Source organism: Gamsiella multidivaricata (assembly GCF_025024155.1).
Source record: "Gamsiella multidivaricata strain RSA 2152 chromosome Unknown BC939scaffold_38, whole genome shotgun sequence".
NCBI lineage: Eukaryota > Fungi > Mortierellomycota > Mortierellomycetes > Mortierellales > Mortierellaceae > Gamsiella > Gamsiella multidivaricata.
The window spans coordinates 65,173-87,029 of NW_026251746.1; the positions used below are offsets into that span (position 1 = coordinate 65,173).

The following is a 21,857-nucleotide window of genomic DNA, read 5'->3' on the forward strand; positions in this document are numbered from 1 at the left end:
CAGTCCTTCAGATCCATGTGTCGGCGAAGGGCATCTCGGCGGGAGAAGGGCTTGTTGCACTTTTGGCAGCTGTAGATGTCGGTGATGCCGTGGATCGAGATCTGGTGACGCTGCAGATCATTCTTGCGCGTGAACGACTTTTTGCAGTCCTGTTCGGGGCATGCAAAGAGTCGGGCCTTGCTCCGGTCATGAGTCCGTTCATGAGTGTTCAAGTTGAAAAGACGGGAAAAGGCACGGCCGCACTGAGTGCAAACAAACTGACGTGGAGGGGAATCGTCGTCAGCCTGCTTGGTCTCGTCCGACTTTCGCTTCAAGGGATTGATGGTCGTCGAGATAGTCGTCGTCTGGTCAGCCTGGCAGCTGCTGGCAGGTAGCGATACTGTTGTGGACATTGCTGCTAACAAGGACAACTGTTCCTGCAATTTTTGTTGTTGTTGTTGTTGCTGCTGCTGCTGCTGACTGTACAAAGAGAGCAAGAGACCGAGATCCAACTGAGGTGAAGAAACAGCGGCAGGGAGCGTTGGGATGGACTGCATCGCGAATGTGCCGGAGGGACTGACAGTATTGCTGCTGATGCTGTCGAGGTTGTTAAAGTCGAACGAGAAGTTCTGAGGCAATTGGGGCATGGTCCAGTCTAGGGACATGGTGGGACTGGACGTGACCGTGGCGGGAGTGGACGATTCCATCGAGGGCGAGAGATCGACATCGGAGAAGAGACCTCCAAGGACATCTGGGGAATCAACCAGGAAGGGCGAGGCCTGTGTACTGACAGTCAATGGCTGACTTGTCAGTCTGGCGGCCGCTGCAGCAACGAGCTGCATCGCAAGTTCATGGGTCTCAGTCTCCTCTTTGAACTATCATCATTCAATCATTCAATCATTCAAAATACAAATCAATCGGACAGGTTAGCCGCCTTGGAAGAGCATTCTATGAACAAATCGATGCAAAGAAGAATAGAGCTGCGAACATGCCTTCAGATCGACAGAAGCTGGCGAGGAAAATGAGGTGGTCACAGGGGTCGAAAGGGTCAAGATAGGGCTCTGAAGAGCGATATCGTCAAAGAGAACAAAGTCGAGCAAGGCAGTTTCGGCTTGAAGATAGGCACTGGACAGAGTAGGATCCTGGGCCGACACGGCTCCATTCTGGCCAGACAGGGATGTCGAGGCTGGGGATGGAGGCGAGGTCAGGCCATAGTCCATGTTCAAGTCCAAGCCCTGGACAGCAGTGGAGGAGGCGGCATCGACATTGGAGGAGGCGGCAGTCCAGAGTTGCTCAAGGCTGGTCGTGTCAAAATCTTCAGAGGCCACACAGTCAAACAGGGGGGTCTGATCGGGGGTTTGGTTCGGCGTGTCAAGATAAGGTGCAAACGGCGTATTGAAGGCAGAGGCGCAAACCTCATCAACGAGCGACAGTTGGTCAAAGCCAGAGGCATCGTCGCTTCGGTGCAAGGTTGCAGGCACAGGGGAATCGGAGGCAGAGTAGGCAGGGGCAGCCTTGGATGAGCTGGGGGTGGGAAACCACTCCAGATCATCCAGACTTAAAGGCAGCTGGGACAACACAGGGCCATCGGAGATGGCGGCTGCTTGCGTCCAATCCTTGGACGAGGGTGGATGATCGAAAGGGAAGACATGGCTGAGTTCGGGTGAGGGGTGAACGGTTTGAGTGGGTTGAATAGGAATAAAAGGATTAAAAAAAGTCGGCTCGGACGACGGGTTAACAGTTAAAAAAGTACTTGGATCGGGAGGATTGTCAGTATAAGGAAAAATAGGGTTGTCAAAAATGAACATGCACAGGTGGGCAGGAAAAGCTTGGTTGTGTTGTTCAGGCGTCAAAGACAAGATGAACGGTGTGGAGAAGAACGGGAGGGGTGTTGTCGCGGAGAGATCTAGGGGAGTTGAAGATCTGTAACGATAACAGAAAAGAGATGGAGTTTGTTCTGAAGCGAAGAGGGCTTGAACAAACTAGAAAGGGCGGGTGGGTGGCGGACAGCGACTGCAAGACGGTGTCCTTAGGCGGTGTGATAACGAAAAAAAAGCGGGATGTTCGATAGCCGAGGTCGACTATTAAATTTAAGAGTGCTAGTGGAAAGGAGAGCTGCTTGCGGTATGGCAGGACAGCTGGGATCGTGCGCAATGGTTGCTGTGGCTATAGGTGTAGTTTCTGGTGTGGCTGATACCGCACTTGCGATAGTTTGCTATGTCTCTTTGGGGTTTGAATAGGCAGGGGCAAAAAAGGGAGGGGGGAGGGAGGAGGGAAAGAAGGACGGGCTGCTCTCTCTGCTCAGTGGGATAGGGCAACGGACAGGGCTAAAAAGGGTGTTTTCTCGGTGAAAGAAAAGGGAAGACCTTTGTAATCCGTATGATAGGATGAAAGGTCTATGAAGATGATATAAAAAAGAAGCTTGTCGCTGCTGAAGGGACGTGCAGCTGTTATCAACAGTGTGCTGGTGGGAGTGGCAGGTGGGGGGAGGGAGGGAGGAGGGGCGGGGGAAAGAGAGGGGGGAAAGAGGAGGAAAGAGAGAAATGAGAGGAAAGAAGAAAATTATGAGCAACTCCGTGCTGCCTTAAGGGCCTTGAAGCCGATCGCACGCCTTGATGGATGGGTTCCAAGGATAGCACTATTTATCCATGCGATATAGACTGCTGACGTTCTTTGGATTACTTTAGTCTACGCACACACATGCAACAGCATACGCACTCTGCCTCGCGTACATGCCCACTCTGTCTCGCATCTTCACTCTCACTCGCATTCTGCTTGTCTCCTTCTGCTTGCCTCAGTAGATAATTCTCCAATACTTATCCGTGTGAAATCAGTTACCATTTGTCAATTGCTCAAACTGAACTCAAAACTAAGATTTAGAATCGTCAATTGATTGGCCGGTTTGTCGCCGTGAGATGTTGAACCATGAACTCAGCCCTGCGGAGGGCGTCTGCGTTGCATGTGAGGGGCACGATATCCGAACTACTCTGTCGCTGTCGATTGCAATAATACGAAACAGGAGTACATCTCATGGGAGCAGACGCCGATTGGTTTTCTATTCACCTATCCTCCCAGTTCCGCAAAACATGAACAGAAATATAAGCATTCCGGGCTAGGATACTATCTCTTCGACACAATCACCCATAGTTTATGTCTGCTTTCTTTTTTTGCTCTCTCTCGCTCTCTCACTCACTTACTCACTCACTCACTCACTCATTCACTCACTCACCCTTGCCTGAAGCAACTCTTGAGACAGGCTGCAACAAGCCTATACCTTCGTGTTAGCCCCATCGAACCTATCATTCGAGTTTACACACAATTGAGAGCAAGACATAAATGCATCCAACACAGTGAATAGACGCGTCTGGAGCGCACCGGATCTTACATTGTGGTCAGGTCGACATGTACAGTCACATTTCTGGCGCTTTTCGGTCAAACTGACCTAACCTCATTTCCAAAAGACAATATGTCTATAGCGATGGGCGTAGTCCTACCTACTTTGGTTCAAATCAATCACAATATCGAGACGCAGATAAGAACTCATAGCATCGCCGGAGGCGATTGCATCTCTGCGTGGTTCGCATTGAGCGAAGAATTAAAGGTTGTAGCACTTTGCATGTGGTTGGAACCTAGGGATATCGTGGCTTTCTATAACCTTGTAAAGAGGAAGCCCGAATCTCTGTCGACGACGAGCGCTTTAAAACAATACAGACATTGGAACAGAACAACCCTTTATTGCTATCAATCGGAACAGGGGTATCAGGCACTTTTTTTTTTTTTTTTTTTTTTTTTTTGGCTTGCCATGTCAACACCGTGCCTGTCGCTTGGTATAGGAGGTTAATGACAGCTCCAAACCCTCAGACGAAGGTATACCGGTAATCCTAAATATCGAAAGCACATAAAGTCAGGTGACTCTTGAGTGCCATGGAAACGATACAAGGCAGATGTGGGCGTGATAGTATTCGTATGACATTAACAGGGAGAGACCATTATATTGTTCTCACTCACCGACATGGGTTCGAGCTCACTGTTTCCCGTGGTGTTGCGAATGAAATATTGAATAATGGGTGTAGAGTGGGGAGAAAGATGGTTCAGTATGGGCGGAGATATAGGTGTAGTAAAGAAGTAATCTGCTAGAGCTGAAAGAAAAAAATATATAATGGGCTGTAGCGATAAAGGGCGAGCAAGGAATAGATGTTGTGCTAATTATGTGTTAAGATACCTTTTGGAGACGAACGGATTCTGCGCGCCTAGCGCGTTTGCAAGACCTACAAGCAGCAGTCGATCCCAAAGGTGAATCAATATCTTTACTTGATATCTGGGAAGGCCAAGCATCTGCAGAAAGACGGCGTGGCGTGCATGCATGTATTCTACTGTCATATGAACTTTTTCACGCCTCGGGGCGTTGGCAAGCTGCGCATTTGAGTAATTCGAGGCTTCTTTTTGTTAGATATGTATATATACCGAAACGCAGCGCTTTTACCTTCATCTCATCACATTCCATGGTCCTTTCTAGGCAGCCTTCTACAAGCTGCTTTTCGATTCTCGTTCTCCACATAATACACCAATAGCATGAATATGTCAACATCGTAAAACGCAGCCGTGTATTTTCTCCTTTTCTATTGAGTAAAGGTGGCAGATCATTCTATTTGTGTGAGATGAGCGTCTAATGGAATGTGGACAATTTGGACTGCTCGCTCAGCTCCTGGATACGTATCATCGCGGCATGAATGCGGATCGAGAGTCTAAACTCAAACTCGTATCCAGAGTAACCAACAGCCTTGTCCCACAGTGCCTTCGCTCTCACCCACCGTCTATCTCCCTTCAGATCCTTGTCCTCGATCCAGCTACCCACTCCAGCCTCCCAGCACGCAAACGGTACGACCCATTTCTCCTCGGCAATTTTTCCTGTAGGCAAATCGATCACCCAGACCAAGCACTCTGTACCCTCCTTGTGCCGGCCAAGCTGGTGCAGAATAGCACCTTTAATTGTCTTGAGAACAGCCAGAGAATCGAGGCTGCTCTTGCCTCGGCTCTTGCTGATCTGTGCATCAACTAAGGCTAGAGAACTAGTTAAGACCTCCGGGGTCATCGATGCGAAGGCGTTCCAGATCAAAAGAATCTCGAGCGTAGGCAGGTTCGTATCGTCAAACCCAGTCTGCTCGAACAGCTTGACCTTGCGTGTCACGTACTGTTCCACGAGGATGGTTCGGCCGCCAAATTTGCGGCTGACCAGACCGGGGATCGTTTGATAGATTTCTACTGCTTCCGGCTTCCTACCACTAGCCTCTAGTGCTGCAGCCTTGAAGTAGAGGAAAAATACCCTGGACCAATAATTTTCCTTCACAAGCCTGTCAAAGTATGTGGCAGCCTCCGTCCATTGCATCGCAATCGCGCAGTTCAAGCCCAGCTCATAATCGCATAGCCTCTGAAGTTCTGAGCCCCATTCAATTGTCGCCTTGCTCGAGGCCAACTCAAACGCGGCTGTCGACTCCTTAATCGAGCCCTTTAGTCGACAATTGCGTCCCTCGAAGTACAGGAAAAAGGCCGATTCCTTATAGTCGTTGAGGGCCTCCTTAAGAATTTTGTCCGCAATGGGGATGTTGGTCTCGCCCAAGACTGAGGGTGCGAATCCTGCGAGGATGATGTAATATGACAAGAACATGAGCGACCCCAATGGGGATCGAATTCCTTTGGTGGCAATACATTTGGAGATAAGATCGAACCCAAATGCCTTGTCTCCTGTGTATCCGAATGAGGAAATGATCCGAAGAATCTTGGCGGGCATCGATGCCAGGACGATGTTGATGGTCCCCAGTCTGTTTCGCGCCGTACAACAGAGATGGGTTAGTGTGCTATTACCTGTAACGTGTTAATGGACAACATAAAAAACATGAATTCAGATGGTAATACATACCCGAAATAAACGCCTCCAAGGGTGTTGTTGTCTACGAGTGTGTTGGCCTCGTCACCCATAGTCTTGAGTTCCGCCCAGATGGTCTCGTAAGATTTGTATCCTACAATAGAAGCGTGGCGTTGGTAATTCCTTTCAATTCTAGCATTGGCGTTAAATCCATTGTGAAAGTAGCCACATGGGATCGATCAATTGGCATTAGTCTACAATACCCTTCCTTAAATTCAATCCGGCTTTTAGATAGCTCATGATGCTCTCCTGAAGCAGCAAGATCAGGGATGTCAGAAGCAAACTCTCAGCCCTGACCACCCTCGCTCGGATCTCGCCATTGGTCATATGCTTTGGCGGTGGCGGTGGCGTGCGTGAGGGGCTGCTCTGCTTGCTCTTGGCAGACGTGTCCTTGTAGCCGAAGTAACTCCATCCCGAAGAAACCAGCTTCGAGACTGAGTTCATCAACGTGGCCGACTTTTTCGGCGCAGCCTGGACCTGAGCGTTGCAGAGGGCTTCCGACTGTTGAAGGATCCGCGTGGCGTTCTGGATATCGGACTCATTGAATGTCATGCATGCTGAAAAGGAGGGAATGGGAAGTCGATGTTGGTAACACAAAAATGCAAGCTGGTCAATTGTCTGTCTCTGCTCGCACCACCTACAAAGATGGGATATGAACTTTGTATTCCCATTTAACTGGCCGCTCACACGTAGGCATTAGTGCATTCGTTCTCTTTTTTCCTGCTTTGGATACCGAGCTCACCTTTCATAAATGCCATGGCGCCGGATCCGAGGGCGTAGATTGGATCGACTTGGTCTCGGGAAGCAAAGATCCTCTGGGCTTCGATGAACTCGTTTTCGAAGAAGATCTTGACCCCATGAAGCATCCTCTGATCTTGAGGCATAAGGATAAATATGCAATTGATATTGCGAGGGGAAGGCAAGTGGCAAACATTAGACCATTAATAGCTGCGCAGGGTAATTGCGCTGTTGCGGCATTAAGGCTGAGGCAGGGTGCCATCTCAGCAATTGAACCTGATGGGATGTATGTACCTGCGATTTCTTGTTCAGCGGCAGTAAGCATATTGGCCTGCATCTTTATACCGGTTGTCTGGGAGGAGGATATGGACGAAGCACTCATGTCATCGTCGTCCTCAATGGCGGCATTCTTGAGCTCATCCTGAAGCTGCTGCATCAGCTTGGCGTCGTCGTCTGCTTCGCTTGCAAGTGTTGTTGAGGTAGTGGCTTCCTTGGATGTCATGGCGAAGGAAGGATGTTTTAGGAGAAGAGTAAGCAACAAGTGTGAGATGAAGTTGCGAAACGGTCGATGGAGAAAAACAAGCTGATGCTTTTGCCCGTTCCCATCGGGACCTGTACACCCACGGCCAGTGTAACAGCACCCCACCCAAAAAAAGAACTGCTCCCAAAAAAGATTCTCTACCGCGCAATTGGGTAAGGGTTATGAAATGTAGAATATGCAGGTAAAATGTATACTTCCAGACCACTGACGGTGTTCTAGTCTAATATACCATTCCTGCGTCGATAAGCCCTCTTCCACTCATTGCAATTACACCGCATCAGTAGAGAGAACAGTAATGACAGGGATGAAAGCGAGAATGAGAAGGAGTAGAACGAGAAAATGAAGCGTTCATGAAGATGAAGCGAACTATCGTTCATCTTTTGGTCGTTCTCCGATACCTCTATTCAATCCATCGTAAATGCGACATCTAGCTGTCTCAACAGCTTCCTAGTTCATTCTCATGATAGCAAAGAGGAAATTCTGTCACCTCTGAAGCCAGAATCATCAGAAGGGTATTCCGTCGATTTTATTGCTCTCAAACAAAATGTGGGGTAAAATACATAATTTTCAGAGAAAATAAGTCAGCAGAAGCTGTTCTACTCAACAGATGCCTTCGCCATTCCGGAATATCACCTTACCTATTTCTCCTCAGCTCTTTCCGAGCGATTAGGCTACGTGCCATGCAATAGAGACTCCGGATAGCAAAACAGAGCTCAGTCAAAGACAAAGAAGCGCTCATGTGCACACGGTGGTGCTGAAAAGAAGGAAGACACCGCAGCAATTTTTTGCTATCAGCTCAGTTGGGCTATTTTCTATGCATCCAGGTCGCCGAAATGGAACCCACGTTCAGCGGTTGGAACTTTATGATTCAATAGCATAGGCAAGATTCTCGCTCCTCATCAAACCTGGCACTTTGACAATCAATACCGATGGCAGTAATGCTTGACAACGCTCTTATATTTATTAGTATCGTCTTATTCACTAATGAAACGCGGCGTCCTGTTCCAGACAAGCATTGCTGCATTATATGAACTCTTTACGTTGGCTAGGAAGAAGAAAAAAAGGGCAAGTTCACCTCCATTCGATTTTCTCTCACTGTAGGGTCTTTAAAATCAGCCTTCCGGAGGTAGTTGTTGGCCTTTGTGTTCGGAATGAAAAAAGAGGGACATCATGTAGAAGAGAGAAGGCAGTGGAACAAAGTCCATCGGCACACAGCCGCGTGCCTGAAGACCATTGCTTGACCAATGAGAAAAATGTCTCAATGTTGGCCCCTCGCCCCCGACTGCCAACGAGCAAATGGTAGGGAACATGCTTTATTTTGTATCTTGTACCAGCTGCTGTGGCGAGCACAGCACCGAGCCTTTAAAAATTGGCGAATAAGAAGCGGGCATTCGCTCAGGATATACCCAGCACGCGTGTATTCATTCAGCTCCCACAATTGGCAGGCAGATAGGTTCACACTGCTTTGTACTCCTTGGTCTTAGCTGCTATGCACTGACTGTGAGCCGCGCATGAAAACCATGCCCTCGGCCTTCTCTTCTGAGACGTCCCCAGGCTTATCTGGAGCCATCGCATCCACCTGGACATCCATCAAACACAAGAACAGGCGTCTTTTGTTTACTCCGTCGCCGCTTTGTGCTAGGTCTCCAGCACGCCATGGATAAATTTGTTCGCTCATGGACCGCATACGAGCTCCCATGACTTTATGTTGCCTCCCTGCGCCTTCTTCGGTCTCCTCCAGCGTCCGTCTTCCTTTCCTTACCGCTTAAATACCTCGAGAATTTCCTTCGCGCGTCGGCTTTACTTCTTTCCTGTGCTTCATTCTTCCTTCTTTCTTCTCTTCATTCTCTCCTAAACGACAATCTTGCTCCATACTTCCTTCAAAACAAACGCGGTTTAATTCCAAGATGCGTATCGCTACCCTGACCCTTGCCGTCGCCATCTCGGCTGCTTTTCTGGCTTCCGCAGCACCTGCCTCTAACGCCTGTAAGTAATCCTGTATAGTCTAGTTGCATGATACTGGATGGAGGAGCTGTGTTCTTGAGGACGCGTTAAAGCGCGATTTTTATTGCAACCGAAAAAAAAAATTGCACCGTGCTCTGTCGATTGATGCGTATTTATATTATGGTTGTAATATGCGCGCGCCTTTTTCAGTCAAGATCGTTGTTGGCGCGGACAAGGTTGCATCTGAGGGCCCATTTCCCAACCATCCTGGCCCACCTGGGATTCCACCCGTGGAGGAGTACAGTGGCCCTGAGGCAGCCGCCCTTATGAATCTTGCGAATCCCCCTACTGAAGAGAAGTAGAGGGCATCTTCTTACTGAAGATCCCGATCAGAGAATTACAGACTCCAAGAGTCATATCCCAAGAGCGTTTATGTGCGATCGTTAGTTTCCGCGCGAAGGGAATGGCGGGGTAAATAAATTATTTTGAAACAAAGACGAAAAGCAACAGCGACCACTGGGAGGCAGAAGGAAAATCGAAGGGTCTAGTTCATAATGGATTTGATAATAATAAACGGACCCATAGAAAAGGGCCAATGAAAACCTGCCACTGAAATGAAAGGCGATCCATCCAGAGAGCGCAGACCATCCGTCTCGGCCTCTAAAGTTCCTTCTAGACTGCACTTTTCCTTCTTTTCCTCCTCTTCCATCATCCTGTCCTTGTTCATTCCCTTGGGCATCCTCCCATTCCCTCTGCAACCACACCGCATCCCCAACTCCACTCTACCTCCTTCTCATCGACGCATCCCTTCATTTGGCCTCCAACCCTTCCCTGATGTGAGTATCTCCCTGCAATGCTTCTCATCTCACGCCACCAAGCATGTTTTGTGTTACATGGGTATTGTGCGGATCGTTGCTGAGACACAGAATAGCACACCCAAAGAATGAGCACTCAAGGAGAAGCGGCCGTATCTTACGGCCTCCCCAGCTTTGATCAGAATGATGCGCAGGTCGACTGTGCTTCAGTTGATGCCGTCTGCTTTTCTTGGACATGTTCATCAAATATGCTCGTACTGCCACTAAGCATTATCCAGGGTCTATGAATAAAGGTTATGGTGAACAAAAGCACCATCCAGTATTAATAATGTCACCCGTTGCGTTGCTTTGGTTTAAGATGGAGAAGTTGTTTCCTGTGTTCGTTTTAAGCGATTGTCAGTTTTGGAGCGCTGAATATCGCAAGGACGGCATTACACTCCCTTCGATCGTTTATCAACTAACCCGGTTTCTCTCACCTTTTCCTTAGATCCCCAATGTCAAAAAAGACCGAGGCTGCAATTTCCTCGGATCAAGCGACGGCCAACGGCGTCGCATTCAAGGACACAGTTATCTCCAACGGCCATACCACCGCACACGATCTGATTGGCAACGACGACATGTTGGCCCACAAAAGACGAGGCGATGCCCTCTTGCGTGATGATGAACGCGAGGAGCTGATGATGGCTCAGCGTATAGAATCCAGCACAGAAAGCGACGATAACGGCAAATTCAGGACTGATCTGACAGAGGACAGTCAAAAGGAATCTTCTGGATCGTTGTCGGGCGCCGATACTTGGAATTTTGCGCTCTTGGTTGTTTTATGTATGTTTCTCAGGCATGGTTCTTGTATTTGAGAAGGAATACAGCAGAACATTAGGACTGATAAACTTGCTTTATTATTACTAAATAGATCTTCTTCAGGGTGTGCCTGTCGGCCTGACATTCGGCAGTATCCCGTTCTTGCTAAAGGCAAAGCTGAGTTATTCGCAGATCGGCATCTTTTCACTGGCACATTACCCATACAGCATGAAGTTTCTCTGGTCCCCAATTGTTGATGCCATTTATAACAAAGGTTTCGGCCGTAGAAAGTCGTGGATTGTGCCAATTCAGCTCATGACGGGGTTGATGTTTTTGTGGCTGGGAACGAAGATCGAGGGCTGGATGGCTCAGGAACACATCGCCGTTGGCACGCTCACCGTCGTGTTCTTTATGTTGATCTTTTTCTGCGCGACTCAGGATATTGCGGTCGATGGATGGGCATTGACACTGTTGTCCAAGGAGAACCTGTCTTACGCTTCGACTGCACAAACCATCGGACTCAACACAGGATACTTTTTGTCGTTCACGGTCTTTTTGGCGTTCAACTCTCCTGAATTCAGCAATAAGTATTTCAGGACAGAGCCTCAGGACTATGGTCTGGTGCCCCTGGGAGGCTACCTCAAGTTTTGGGCCGTCATGTACCTAGCCATCACTCTCTGGCTGGTCTTGATGAAAAAGGAGGAGCGAACTCACTTGGATGAGGATGATATCGGCATTAAGGCTGTCTACCAGATCATTCTCCGGATCATCAGGCTGCCCCACATGAAGTCGTTCATGGTTGTTCTTTTGACTGCCAAGATCGGATTTATTGCCAATGACGCCGTAACAGCACTGAAGCTGCTCGAGAAGGGATTCAGTAAGGAGGACTTGGCCTTGGCAGTCTTGATCGACTTCCCTTTCCAGATCATCTTTGGATACTATGCTGTTCGATGGAGCTCTGGAGCTCGTCCCTTGAAGCCGGTAAGCGTGTTTTCCGTTACGAGTTACGACTTTTTGATGTCATTCAAGGATGTTGTCACTTATCTCTCTCATATTTTTTTAGTGGCTCTGGGCATTTTTCGCGCATTTGGCCTGTTGTGTTATTGCCATGCTTCTTGTCTACGGTTTCCCAGCAGATGGCGTGGTCACACCAGCATACTTTTACATGGTCCTGATCACCACTGTTGCCACCTCCTTCACAAGGTACACGACTCACTTTTGGAACTCGGCCTCTATGCTGATGTGAAGATGTGAATGCTAATCCTCGTTTATTCATTATATACCCATAGCACCGTCGCATTCGTGAGTATGGGAGCATTTATGACCGTGATCGCTGATCCTGTCATCGGTGGAACCTATATGACTGTAAGCGCATGAAAGCACCTTGACAATGCAGTCTTAATTTGTCGGCATTATATCATGTTTATGTTATTGATTTGGACCTTTGTTTATTGCTCCGTCTTCACACAGCTTCTGAATACGCTGAGTAACTTTGGAGGCACCTGGCCTCGATTCTTTGTCCTCGAAGCAGTTGATTATTTCACTGTCTCCAGTTGCTCCGTTGTCAACAAAAAGGGCGAAGGTAAACAATGGCGTCCACCAACCATGCTTATTTCGACAAAGAAAAACGCCATTGCCCTGTGCCTGAATACTAACCTAGACGACAATGGTTTTCTATTTGCCTGTAGAATTCTCTTGCACGGCTGAGTCGGGCAAGTCGATGTGCGAGAGTCTTGGTGGCGAGTGCGTGCTCCAGCAGGACGGATACTATCTTGTCAGCTCAATGTGCGTGCTGATTGGAGGATTGATGCTTGTGTTCTACATCGCGCCTACGATCCGGTATCTCGAGTCATTGAATCCAAAGAAGTGGAAGTTGGATCAAAAATAAAGAAAGACCAGTCTGATTAATAAAAATATCCGATCATGGCGACAGAATATGTAGTCCGTCTTGGGTTTGTCTTTTCTTCGTGTGCTGTCAATTTCCCGCGCGAAACAAAAAATGAAAGAAAGGGCGTTCGGCATGTCACACCTCCGCTTCACCGGCATCACTCCTCCCCCCTCCTCACTACTCTTCAGCTCCACATTCATCGTCCTCGTCAGCATCGACAGGACGCTCTCTACGGACGACCGGGGCCCGAACAGGAATACCTTCAGAACCGCTCTACTCTTTCCTCAGGAACATACTATAGTATGGGACAGGGCGTATCACAACCTCTGGAGGAGATGGTCAGGGATTCCAACTGTAGGTCCATGAGCCAACAATCTCTGGCATTCTTTCATTCTCGCCTCGGATGGACATCGAGAAGGAGCTGTACTGATCCATGGAAATCAAAAGGCCTTGCAAGGATAGCGGTACCCAATTCATAACAGTGCCTGGAATCTGGCCACCGTTTGGAACCTCGCCTTGCCCCTTTGGGCAGTGAAGCCCGACCAAAGCCGTGTCAATAGCTTCTCCCTAATCACCTTTGCTGTTTTCCCCTCCTTAGTCACTGCTGAAGAGATCCAGAGACTATACAAGCGGTTCATGAAACTGGACAAGGACGGGTCAGGATCCATCGACAAGGAGGAGTTCCTGGCCATCCCCCAGATCGCAACCAACCCTTTGGCCTCGCGTCTGATTGCCATCATGGACGAGGACGGCGGCGGCGATGTCGACTTTAAAGAGTTCATTGCTGGACTGAGCGCCTTTAGTAACAAGGGAAAGAAAGTAGAAAAGCTACGGTGTAAGTCTCCTGTCAGTACTTGCTTGGTTTATTTTGGAAAATGGCCTTTCTCATCCCCCCCCCCACACACGCGACTAAATGTTTAACTCCATACATCTCATTTAACTTAAAGTCGCCTTCAAGGTCTATGACATGGACAGGGATGGCTTTATCTCGAATGGTGAGCTGTTCTTAGTACTCAAGATGATGGTCGGCACCAACCTGAAGGACAATCAGCTGCAACAGATCGTTGACAAGACCATCATGGAGGCTGATAAGGACATGGATGGCAAGATCTCCTTTGAGGAATTTTGCGGCGCCGTTGAAAATACCGACATTGCCAAGCAGATGACCCTCGAAAGCTTTTAATCCTCATCTGGTGCTGCAATACACACTCTTTTATTTTATAACACTTTTTTATGGTCAAATAGTTTATGAAAGGGTTCAACGATCTATCGACGCTGTAGAATACAAAAAGAAATGTCTATCGAAACATGGTGGAGGCAGAAAGATGAGAAATAAAACAAAAATGAGAAATATGGCAAAAATGAAGAATAGCAGGGGAGAGAGTGTGCTCCTTTAGCGTCGCCGATTGCTAGACCTTCGTCCACCACCATCGTCCAGTGAAATGCCTCCATCAGCCAAGGCGCCTTCCCAAAACGCCTGGACGGCCGATCGGTCCACCGTTGCGATGAAGTATTCTCCGCCATTATGAGTCCACGACACAGCATTGGTGTAATAAGGATACTTCTTCACTCTCAAAATTGACTCAACACTTCCTGCATTGCGGACGTTGATCTTGTGATCGAGCGAGACAAAGGTCTTGAGTGAGATGATCTTGCACCCCTCCTTGAGTTCCAGAAACAGCTGCAGCAGAGACTGGTTCAACGCAGAGTTGAACGCATAATTATTGACCAGAACAACGTCTGCGCGTGCCAAAATCGCAGGCAGACCTGGTGTGTCCAAAAAGTCACCCTGAAGCATCGTCACCTGTCCATGCTGAAGTCCATAAGCACTAAAAGAATAAGAGAAAGATACTGAATTTTAGCAACATGAGTAGCAATAGACGTACATTGCAGACAGCAGTAGTATATTAGCCCTTACCGAGCTCGCGCCTCAAACTCCTTGGCCTGCTTTTTCGAGAACTTGGCTGGCGTTTCCATGATCTCAACACCATAGGACTCCGCGCCAGTCTGCAGGGCCACTTGCAGAACTACATTTCCGATACCACACCCCAAATCCACAAACACTTTTGTGTGGTCCAATTTCGTCCGCTGAATGAATTCCTTGGTCAGAATCGGAAGGATTTCGCCATACACATTATTAGAGAACGCCTCGTACTGATTTAACTTCGAGGCCCTTGCGGCGACCGTTCGAGAGTAAACCTGCTGCAAAATGTGAACGACCAAATCATACGGCAGTCGGTGGCCATATTGCTGGAGGTATTCCTGCACAGTGCCAGTTGCTTTTTGCTTCTTCATGATAGCGTTGAAGTCCTCCACTGCCTTCAAAAACTGAGGGCCGTCCTTCCGCACTTTGAACTTTGTTAGATTTCGGTAGAGGCCCTCGTCAGATGTGCCAAATAGCTCCTTTGATTGTTCTGGGCGGAAAAAGTGCTCCATGATGATGCGAACAGTCTGTATAAGGTCTTCGATCGGGTTGTATTCATCCTTATCGTCCGATTCCGTCTTGGAGCGACTCAAGAAAGGCTTCATGAGAATGAATCTAGTGAAGAGTCATTGCGCAAGAGCGTATAATGTAAGTTTTCTTATCAATCCCTCATATTAGCATGCACAACTTGAATCTCGATAGCTGGTCATCCTTACTTCTCCCTTGCATCCTTCCCGGGATACTGTAGTGCTACGTGCATAGTATCGGCTCCTGTAGATGACGGATTCGATGCGACAGTAGAGTCCGAATCCTCAACTAGCATATGAAAATCTGTAGAGAGAAAGATTAGCATTCAGATCCGCATGCACAGAGAGCGGCCTCCAGTGTCCAGAAGTTTGTCAACTTACGGTTCTTGTATCGGCCGATTGCAGCCGCTACAATTTGGTCCGAATGCAGGATAGACATTCTTCGTTGTGTTATTCCGTTTGAGGGCGTAGTCGATTTTTGGCTGTCGTCCTTGATTGCCTTGGGTGTAGTCAAGACCTTTGGCTGCCGATGTTCGCTGCATGAGTTTGCTATGGCTGTGCGTGGGCAAGGAACAATAGCAGAGCTGACGGTGCCTTTCACGGTGTTGATGGTGATGATTTCCCGCGATCTGTTCAATGCTTTGGAAGGGTGCCTCTTCTGTATCCCTGAATGCCCGTTCTTCTTTGCTATCAAGTCCCGCCCCTTTAGCTCTGGCATCCTCTTTGATTCATTCGGAAGGACTTTGGATTCCTGCGCCAAAGACCCCAATGAGTTGCCGATAATACCAAAAAGTTCCATTTCCAACGACTGTTGAGAGACCGGCCCCATTGGCGGTGAATTAAGAGTGGTAATATGCATCTCGGCTGGGGTGGATGGATCGGGTGAAGAGGCGGATGAGTATGATGCCTCAGCGGGGACAACGGCTTCCAAGCGCCTCTTTTTAAACGGCGCAAGTTCTTTTTTAGGCGAAGGCGGCATTGATTGCGGAGACGGGGAGGGAGAGGAAGGCAACCAGGAGGCAGGCGATGACAAGGTCGATGCGGAGGAAGCATTATCGATGTCTGCATTAGGAGCATGAGGAGGTGTCGACGGTCGAAGATGTCGAACAACTGCGCTTCTGCTCCTGCTTCTGCTCCTGCTTCTGCTCCTGCTAGTGCTTCTGCTTCTGCTGCTGCTGCTGCTTCTGCTGCTTCTGCTAGTACTTCTGCTGGTGCTTCTGCTAGTGCTTCTGCTCGTACTCCTGCTCCTGCTGCTCCTCCTCACCCTGGTCTTGCTCATGCGTCTGCCTCTTCTCCAGCTCCTACTACGACTCCTACTCCTGCTTCTGTTTCTGCTCCTGTTCCTGTTCCTGCTTATGCTTCTGCTTCTGCTTCTACTCCTGCTCCATTTTCTCTTCTTAAAGCAAGAGTCTCTATCATGATTCCCGCTACCATTGCGATACGATGAACTCGACGACTTCGGCTTTGAAGAGGACAAGGGTCGACTTGAACTCGGATGCACTTGAGGCTTGGCTATCGAGGACGGAGAGGATTTGGTGGCCGAGGATGAGGGCGATTTATGCGTTGAGGATGGAAGGGATCTGGCTGAGGAGGATGGGAGGGATTTGGTTGTTGAGGAGAGAAGGGATTTGCTGTTGGAGGATGAGGAGGGTCTTAGCGCAGCCGTTGAGGGCTTGAGTGAGGACGAGGAATTGGTGGCGGCAGGGGAGATGGGGAGTCGCCTGGCAGTGATTGTGGTAGTTGTGGTAGTTGTGGTAGTTGTTCTAGCGGTTGAAGACGAGGTGGAAGCGAGTTTCTTTAGGGTCGAGTGGCTCCCGGTTGGGCCCCCGAGACTGGCGAGAAAGCTGAGGTAAGGGTTGGACATGAAATGGTGGCAGAGAATACACTTTGTTTGTGGATGTGATGAGGCAAACGGGAATGAAGAGAATCAAGAGAATGAAGGGATCCGAAGACGGATCGGAAGAAGGAGCAGAAGAGGAACAAAGAAAAGAGCAGGTGAGGGAATAAAAAAGCGGAATAGCAAGAAGAAGAGGTGGAATCAAAGGATGACAAAGAACAGCAGAGAAGAAAAATACAAAATGGGAAGAGAAAAGCGAGGGAAAACTGGAGGGAAAAAAAAAGAATGGGGAACCTGGTTTGCAAATATGGTGTGGGTCCCTGTGCATATGTACCCACATATCCACATATCTATACCTACACGCATAGCCTATACATACAAACACACGACAGCAACAAGCATACAGCGTCAACAATGAATAATCAAAATGAGGATGAGGATCGAGAATAATACTCAATATAATGAACGTCTAGTAAAATACTCCTATGAACCCCGATACATGTTCCCTTGTCTCCTTCATGCTGACCCGTCCGTCGTGGCCTTGGCGCTTTCGTAGCCAATCTTGCCTCCCATGACAGTGCCCTCCAGTGCATCCTTGAGCTCCTGCTCGCGCTTCAACAGGTTGACGTACGAGACCTGTCCTCCGTTCTCCATCACATCCGACACCATGTCCTGCACCCCCAGCAAATACGCCTTGTTGTATAGCGTCATTCCTGTCTCGTAAAACTCGTTCACCTTCGCGTCCAGGTTCTCCATCGTCACAAAGTCGTCTGCGGCATGGTATAACCGGATCATAGCATCCATCCTCCTTTCTGAAGCGCGCTCCTCTGCCTTCTGGTAGTTCTCCCGACGCTGGATCCGACGCTGCTTAACAAATTCCGCCACCTGGGCCTGTCGCTCCGGTCCTGAGACGGCCATCTCACCGTTTGGCTGCATCAAACGCTCGAATGACAAGCGGTGTTCATTCTCCTGTCTATCCTTTGTTTGACGCTCCTGCAGACGGCGCATGGACCCCTTGCGCTGCCTCTCGATCTCTGCCCGCTTGACGTCCTGACCTTCAAAGTGCTCGCGCTGATATGTATGACGAATCTTGGTCATCTCGAGCTTGTATTTCTGTGCTGGCGATCCATTGGCCTTCATTTGGTGCTTCCTGGACATTTTTGGAAGTGACTCGACCGTGCGGGGTGCTGGAGGAGGCATAGGCGAGGCTGAGCTGCCAGGAGGGTGAGGAATGCCTGGAGCGAATCCCTCCTTGCCAGGGCGGTAGTTAGTAGAGGGTTCCTCGACAGAGCGTGCCGAGGTGAAGGCCCTGACTTGAGTGGTTGGGCGGGGCAGTGCCCTGGCGATCTGTCGCAGCATAGTCGTTGTGATGTCGAGGTGAGCAATGGGTAGGACTGATGGGTAGCCAGGTGATCAACACTCGGAACCAGAGACCCACCGAGCTGTTGATTCCTGGCACGTGGAGTTGTTGACTCAAGCCACACTTCAAAACAAAGCACCTTGAAAAAAAGAAAAGAAAAGAAAAGTACCGAAAGTATACTTCACTCACCTCCCACTACCTCGACCACTCAAGGCATCCCGCCCGGTTATCGACCCCGGCACTCTCAACTGTATATTATTCCCTATCCATCAAAACACAAATACGAGCAATACGCCATGGGTGCGCCCTCTGAACTTTTCGCTCTTATTGAGCAGTTCCTCCAGGACCAGAGCTGCGTTGACACTTTAAAGGCTTTCCAGAAGGAGGCCAAGAACGTAAGGCTGGATACATAATTCCGTTGCGATTCTTTTCTTCATCAATTGGTTGTTTACGATTTTTCAATTGGTCTGTTTATACTGTATAGACTTTGAAGGCTACTTCGAAGCCCAAGGCTACCTTGATTGAAATCTACAGTTCATACGCAACATCGCAGAAGGACTCATCTTCCAGCAGCGATAGCGAGGACGTAACGATGGAGGAAAAGAAGGACGAATCTAGCTCCTCTGGCTCTTCCGACTCGGAATCCGAGTCATCGTCCTCATCTTCTTCAGACAGCTCAGAGAGTGGCGACGACGCCGATTCGGAGTCTTCTGGTTCCGAATCGTCTTCAAGTGACGAAGAAGAGTCGTCTTCTTCAAGCAGCGAAGACGAGTCAGACGATGAAAGCACTGTAGTCTCCAAGAAAAATAACGACGACAGCAGCAGCAGCAGTGACAGCGATTCATCCTCGTCCTCGTCTTCTTCATCTTCATCCGACTCGAGCTCGTCTTCCAGCTCGTCTTCTAGCAGCAGCTCCTCAAATTCTGACTCGGATTCCGATTCGGATTCCGACTCTGACGCTGATAAGAAGACAGTTGTTGTTACTAAGACCGAGATCACGGAAACTATTGCTGAACGACCAGTTAAAAAACAGAAGACCGAGGTACAGATCGGCTTGTGGGACCACAACCTTCTGCTATGTGCCATATTTTTCATGATATTTATTGACTCAGCTTTTCTTTTAACTTTCTACTTTGGCGACTATAGGAAAAGAAGCCTAAGGTCCAGAACGAGCCATTTAAGCGCGTAAAGGCAGAGGATGTTGTTTTCTTGGATGAAAAGCTGAAGGACAACACCTATATGAGCAAGGTAACACAACTCGGAGATATCTGAAAAGACGAACTGAGAACGAAGTACATATGAGAAACTACTTCTGACATTACTGATCTGTACTCCTAACGTATAGGGCGGTGCCGAGGCTGGATACGGATTCAAGGCTCATTTGGACATGATTGTCACACGAGGAAAGGGCTTCCGCGCAGAAAAGACGAAAAAGAAGCGGGGTTCATATAAGGGCGGCTTCATCTCGAACGAGTCGCACTCATACAAGTTCCCTGATTCGGATTAACTAGACTTTATTTTTCTTTAATCTTCACCGCATACATCTTTTTTGCATCTCACAAGCATAGAATTTTATTATCAGGTGGTTTGAAATAAAATAGCGGTATCGTAGGCAACGGCTGAGCATTGTTGGTAATGGAAGAAACAGTGGATGGGTACTCGTTCCTGGGTCATTCTATTACTCGTATTTTAGTGGCACGACTTGCCATGTCGCTTTAAGTTCCAATAATTGAATGGCAAAGGTGCTGACCAGCCCGCGAGTGCGCTCCACCCAACAGCTTGCCAGAAAACAGGGTTCCCAATATCAACATTGCCCCAGCCCATCAAGTGGTAATCCACCGCATTCTCGACGGCCTCCATGGTCAGCATCGAGATCAGCGACATGCCTGTCGCAGTCTTGAACGCCGCCTTCCAGGACATATTCGAAGCCTTTGACCATCGTAACAGGACCGTCTCGAGACTGATCGACGTCAGGATACCAGATGTCATGGCTAGGCCCATCGCAATCCCCGGGGATAAGGCCGGGTGCGCGGATTGAAGGTAAAATAGCATAGACATGTCGCCGAGCGTACAGCCGATCAGGCAGCGAAATGTGTTCGTGGAAGCTGTTCTCCATGTCGTAGGATCGGACCAGAACTGGCGCGAGAAGATCGGAAGAGAGGAGGGTTGTCTTGAGTTCGATTTGGCCGTTGACGCTTTGGAGTGACAGCAAGGCTTTTTCTCTTCGTCTTTTTCCTGGCTCGAATCACGACCATACAATAGAGACGATGTCGGCGTGGCTGTAGCCTTGGTGGAAGCGCCCGTTCCGTGCGCAGTGGATGATGATTCCCGTAGGAGCAACGACTCCTGAGCCAAAGGAATGGACCATCGTACAAAGGAGCTTGAATTCGTCTTAAGCGGCGTTCGAAAGATTGACCGATGGTTCTGGAGAAGGAGGCGGGGAGCAAGACTTATCATTTTTATCGGGAAAGGGATTGTGGAAGGAAGAGAGGAAGGAATGAGGTGACAAAAAAAAGACGGGTGTTTGTTTTATCTGCGCATTTTGTGGAGGTAAATGAGGGTTTTTGTAAATGAACTTTCTTGCTGCCGGCGCTTAACCATAAGGCAACTTTATTCAGATCATGCCAAAGATAGTGAGCATCCGCGCCAATGCTACGAACAGTGCATTTCAGCCCATTATAAATACCAACTAGAGAGATAGTGCACTTTTTTTTTATATATCTTAATTTCCATGACTATGCAAACAAGACGTGATGCCGGGGTCGGTTGGCCTATAGGCTAATTCGTTCCACAGTACAACAGTGTCATATGTACTTCCGATCCCGCTTGTAAATAAGAGTCACCTTGGAGCGCGTCTCGTTCTAGATGGATCTTCCTTTCGAATATGGACTCCGGATCAGGCGCACCCGCACATTCTCGTCTGGAGAAGGGTCGTAGCTCTGCAGCTATGGGGCTCTGCCGATCCCTACGTGTCCAACCCCCTTGTACCATACAAAGCGGTAAGCCAACAGCTCACCGCGCGTACTACTACACGTCCGTGATATGCATTGCGCACTTTTCTTTCAAGTCTTCCCATTAACACGCGTCCTGGTCGGTCAACTTGTACTGACGCACAGCCTCTGAGCGCTAAATAGTTAATTTGAGCTCCCAGTCATTGCGATATAGTGTTCGCAGTTCGAGTAGGACAGGACCTGGTTAGATCGCATAACACATACTTTGTCTCTGGCGACAAGTCTTGACGTTGCTGCCCGAGCGCACAGGTAGTGGGCAATTGGGGTCGCTGTCTGGCAGTGACTTGGGACACCGTTCACACTTGACGAGCTTGCCGGTGAGAGAGGCAGATTGATGGTCTACGATTATCAAGAGACGTAAAAGAAAAAAGATAAGTGCCTAATATTTGCAGAGCATGCAAGGCAGTTAAGCAGCATGCACTGGTATGGTGTAATTGCGAGGACAGTCCTCGCTCGTTGACATTGTTTCATGGTCCGCTGTGGATGAGGCGCACGAGTTGTTGACAGAAAAAGGAATAAAAATTGGTGGCGAAAGAATGTACCATGGAGAGGCTGTATGGGTTTATTGCGAG

At 48.7% G+C, this 21,857-nt stretch overlaps 12 protein-coding genes across 12 annotated transcripts; 5 read left to right on the forward strand and 7 right to left on the reverse strand.

Annotated features, from left to right (window-relative positions):
- Positions 1-14: 14 nt before the first annotated feature.
- BC939DRAFT_380865 (uncharacterized protein) lies at positions 15-242 on the reverse strand (the record flags this gene model as incomplete). The annotated part of the gene is made up of 1 exon (XM_051551749.1): positions 15-242. A coding segment is annotated over one exon (228 nt), but the record flags the coding sequence as incomplete, so codon positions are not given.
- Positions 243-844: 602 nt separating this feature from the next.
- Positions 845-1,991, reverse strand: BC939DRAFT_178815 (uncharacterized protein). The gene has a single exon (XM_051550434.1). It carries the CDS (start codon positions 1,785-1,787, stop codon positions 906-908), a length of 882 nt encoding a protein of 293 aa, XP_051411505.1. The 5' UTR covers positions 1,788-1,991; the 3' UTR covers positions 845-905.
- Positions 1,992-4,645: 2,654 nt separating this feature from the next.
- BC939DRAFT_397920 (uncharacterized protein) lies at positions 4,646-6,346 on the reverse strand (the record flags this gene model as incomplete). The annotated part of the gene is made up of 3 exons (XM_051552395.1): positions 4,646-5,798; positions 5,897-5,996; positions 6,106-6,346. The coding sequence occupies 3 exons, from the start codon at positions 6,344-6,346 to the stop codon at positions 4,646-4,648; spliced, it is 1,494 nt and encodes a 497-aa protein (XP_051411506.1).
- A 92-nt stretch (positions 6,347-6,438) lies between these two features.
- Positions 6,439-7,428, reverse strand: BC939DRAFT_453553 (uncharacterized protein). The gene is made up of 3 exons (XM_051555941.1): positions 6,935-7,428; positions 6,645-6,776; positions 6,439-6,539 (listed from the first exon to the last, which is right to left on the reverse strand). The coding sequence occupies exons 1-3, from the start codon at positions 7,140-7,142 to the stop codon at positions 6,451-6,453; spliced, it is 429 nt and encodes a 142-aa protein (XP_051411507.1). The 5' UTR covers positions 7,143-7,428; the 3' UTR covers positions 6,439-6,450.
- Positions 7,429-8,595: 1,167 nt separating this feature from the next.
- On the forward strand, positions 8,596-9,692 carry BC939DRAFT_453557 (uncharacterized protein). The gene is made up of 2 exons (XM_051555942.1): positions 8,596-9,167; positions 9,336-9,692. The coding sequence occupies exons 1-2, from the start codon at positions 9,089-9,091 to the stop codon at positions 9,485-9,487; spliced, it is 231 nt and encodes a 76-aa protein (XP_051411508.1). The 5' UTR covers positions 8,596-9,088; the 3' UTR covers positions 9,488-9,692.
- A 928-nt stretch (positions 9,693-10,620) lies between these two features.
- BC939DRAFT_397883 (acetyl-coenzyme A transporter 1-domain-containing protein) lies at positions 10,621-12,626 on the forward strand (the record flags this gene model as incomplete). Its single annotated transcript, XM_051552390.1, has 6 exons — positions 10,621-10,762; positions 10,851-11,719; positions 11,802-11,941; positions 12,028-12,103; positions 12,209-12,320; positions 12,427-12,626. The coding sequence occupies 6 exons, from the start codon at positions 10,621-10,623 to the stop codon at positions 12,624-12,626; spliced, it is 1,539 nt and encodes a 512-aa protein (XP_051411509.1).
- Positions 12,627-12,950: 324 nt separating this feature from the next.
- BC939DRAFT_179027 (calcineurin subunit B) lies at positions 12,951-13,851 on the forward strand. Its single transcript, XM_051550435.1, has 3 exons — positions 12,951-13,090; positions 13,225-13,461; positions 13,574-13,851. The coding sequence occupies exons 1-3, from the start codon at positions 13,060-13,062 to the stop codon at positions 13,807-13,809; spliced, it is 504 nt and encodes a 167-aa protein (XP_051411510.1). The 5' UTR covers positions 12,951-13,059; the 3' UTR covers positions 13,810-13,851.
- Positions 13,852-14,019: 168 nt separating this feature from the next.
- On the reverse strand, positions 14,020-15,936 carry BC939DRAFT_477705 (histone methylation protein DOT1-domain-containing protein; the record flags this gene model as incomplete). Its single annotated transcript, XM_051558698.1, has 4 exons — positions 14,020-14,455; positions 14,545-15,165; positions 15,267-15,381; positions 15,459-15,936. The coding sequence occupies 4 exons, from the start codon at positions 15,934-15,936 to the stop codon at positions 14,020-14,022; spliced, it is 1,650 nt and encodes a 549-aa protein (XP_051411511.1).
- A 240-nt stretch (positions 15,937-16,176) lies between these two features.
- On the forward strand, positions 16,177-16,524 carry BC939DRAFT_477706 (uncharacterized protein; the record flags this gene model as incomplete). Its single annotated transcript, XM_051558699.1, has 1 exon — positions 16,177-16,524. One exon carries the CDS (start codon positions 16,177-16,179, stop codon positions 16,522-16,524), a length of 348 nt encoding a protein of 115 aa, XP_051411512.1.
- Positions 16,525-17,376: 852 nt separating this feature from the next.
- Positions 17,377-18,326, reverse strand: BC939DRAFT_453563 (uncharacterized protein). Its single transcript, XM_051555943.1, has one exon. It carries the CDS (start codon positions 18,271-18,273, stop codon positions 17,431-17,433), a length of 843 nt encoding a protein of 280 aa, XP_051411513.1. The 5' UTR covers positions 18,274-18,326; the 3' UTR covers positions 17,377-17,430.
- A 127-nt stretch (positions 18,327-18,453) lies between these two features.
- Positions 18,454-19,856, forward strand: BC939DRAFT_453565 (uncharacterized protein). The gene is made up of 3 exons (XM_051555944.1): positions 18,454-18,669; positions 18,759-19,316; positions 19,421-19,856. The coding sequence occupies exons 1-3, from the start codon at positions 18,571-18,573 to the stop codon at positions 19,544-19,546; spliced, it is 783 nt and encodes a 260-aa protein (XP_051411514.1). The 5' UTR covers positions 18,454-18,570; the 3' UTR covers positions 19,547-19,856.
- BC939DRAFT_453566 (uncharacterized protein) lies at positions 19,857-20,776 on the reverse strand. The gene has a single exon (XM_051555945.1). The coding sequence runs from the start codon at positions 20,729-20,731 to the stop codon at positions 19,964-19,966; it is 768 nt and encodes a 255-aa protein (XP_051411515.1). The 5' UTR covers positions 20,732-20,776; the 3' UTR covers positions 19,857-19,963.
- Between the last annotated feature and the right edge of the window lie 1,081 nt (positions 20,777-21,857).

Bases quoted from the DNA above. Each gene is read 5' to 3' on its own strand.
- BC939DRAFT_178815 (XM_051550434.1), bottom strand. From the start codon at position 1,787: ATGTTCATTTTTGACAACCCTATTTTTCCTTATACTGACAATCCTCCC.
- BC939DRAFT_453553 (XM_051555941.1), bottom strand. From the start codon at position 7,142: ATGACATCCAAGGAAGCCACTACCTCAACAACACTTGCAAGCGAAGCA. The intron at 6,777-6,934 runs GTACATACATCC...TTATGCCTCAAG, and splicing joins CGCTGAACAAGAAATCGCAG to ATCAGAGGATGCTTCATGGG. The intron at 6,540-6,644 runs GTGAGCTCGGTA...CCATCTTTGTAG, and splicing joins CGCCATGGCATTTATGAAAG to GTGGTGCGAGCAGAGACAGA.
- BC939DRAFT_453557 (XM_051555942.1), top strand. From the start codon at position 9,089: ATGCGTATCGCTACCCTGACCCTTGCCGTCGCCATCTCGGCTGCTTTT. The intron at 9,168-9,335 runs GTAAGTAATCCT...CGCCTTTTTCAG, and splicing joins AGCACCTGCCTCTAACGCCT to TCAAGATCGTTGTTGGCGCG.
- BC939DRAFT_179027 (XM_051550435.1), top strand. From the start codon at position 13,060: ATGGAAATCAAAAGGCCTTGCAAGGATAGCG. The intron at 13,091-13,224 runs GTACCCAATTCA...TCCCCTCCTTAG, and splicing joins AAGGCCTTGCAAGGATAGCG to TCACTGCTGAAGAGATCCAG. The intron at 13,462-13,573 runs GTAAGTCTCCTG...TTTAACTTAAAG, and splicing joins GAAAGTAGAAAAGCTACGGT to TCGCCTTCAAGGTCTATGAC.
- BC939DRAFT_453563 (XM_051555943.1), bottom strand. From the start codon at position 18,273: ATGCTGCGACAGATCGCCAGGGCACTGCCCCGCCCAACCACTCAAGTC.
- BC939DRAFT_453565 (XM_051555944.1), top strand. From the start codon at position 18,571: ATGGGTGCGCCCTCTGAACTTTTCGCTCTTATTGAGCAGTTCCTCCAG. The intron at 18,670-18,758 runs GTAAGGCTGGAT...TATACTGTATAG, and splicing joins TCCAGAAGGAGGCCAAGAAC to ACTTTGAAGGCTACTTCGAA. The intron at 19,317-19,420 runs GTACAGATCGGC...TGGCGACTATAG, and splicing joins TTAAAAAACAGAAGACCGAG to GAAAAGAAGCCTAAGGTCCA.
- BC939DRAFT_453566 (XM_051555945.1), bottom strand. From the start codon at position 20,731: ATGATAAGTCTTGCTCCCCGCCTCCTTCTCCAGAACCATCGGTCAATC.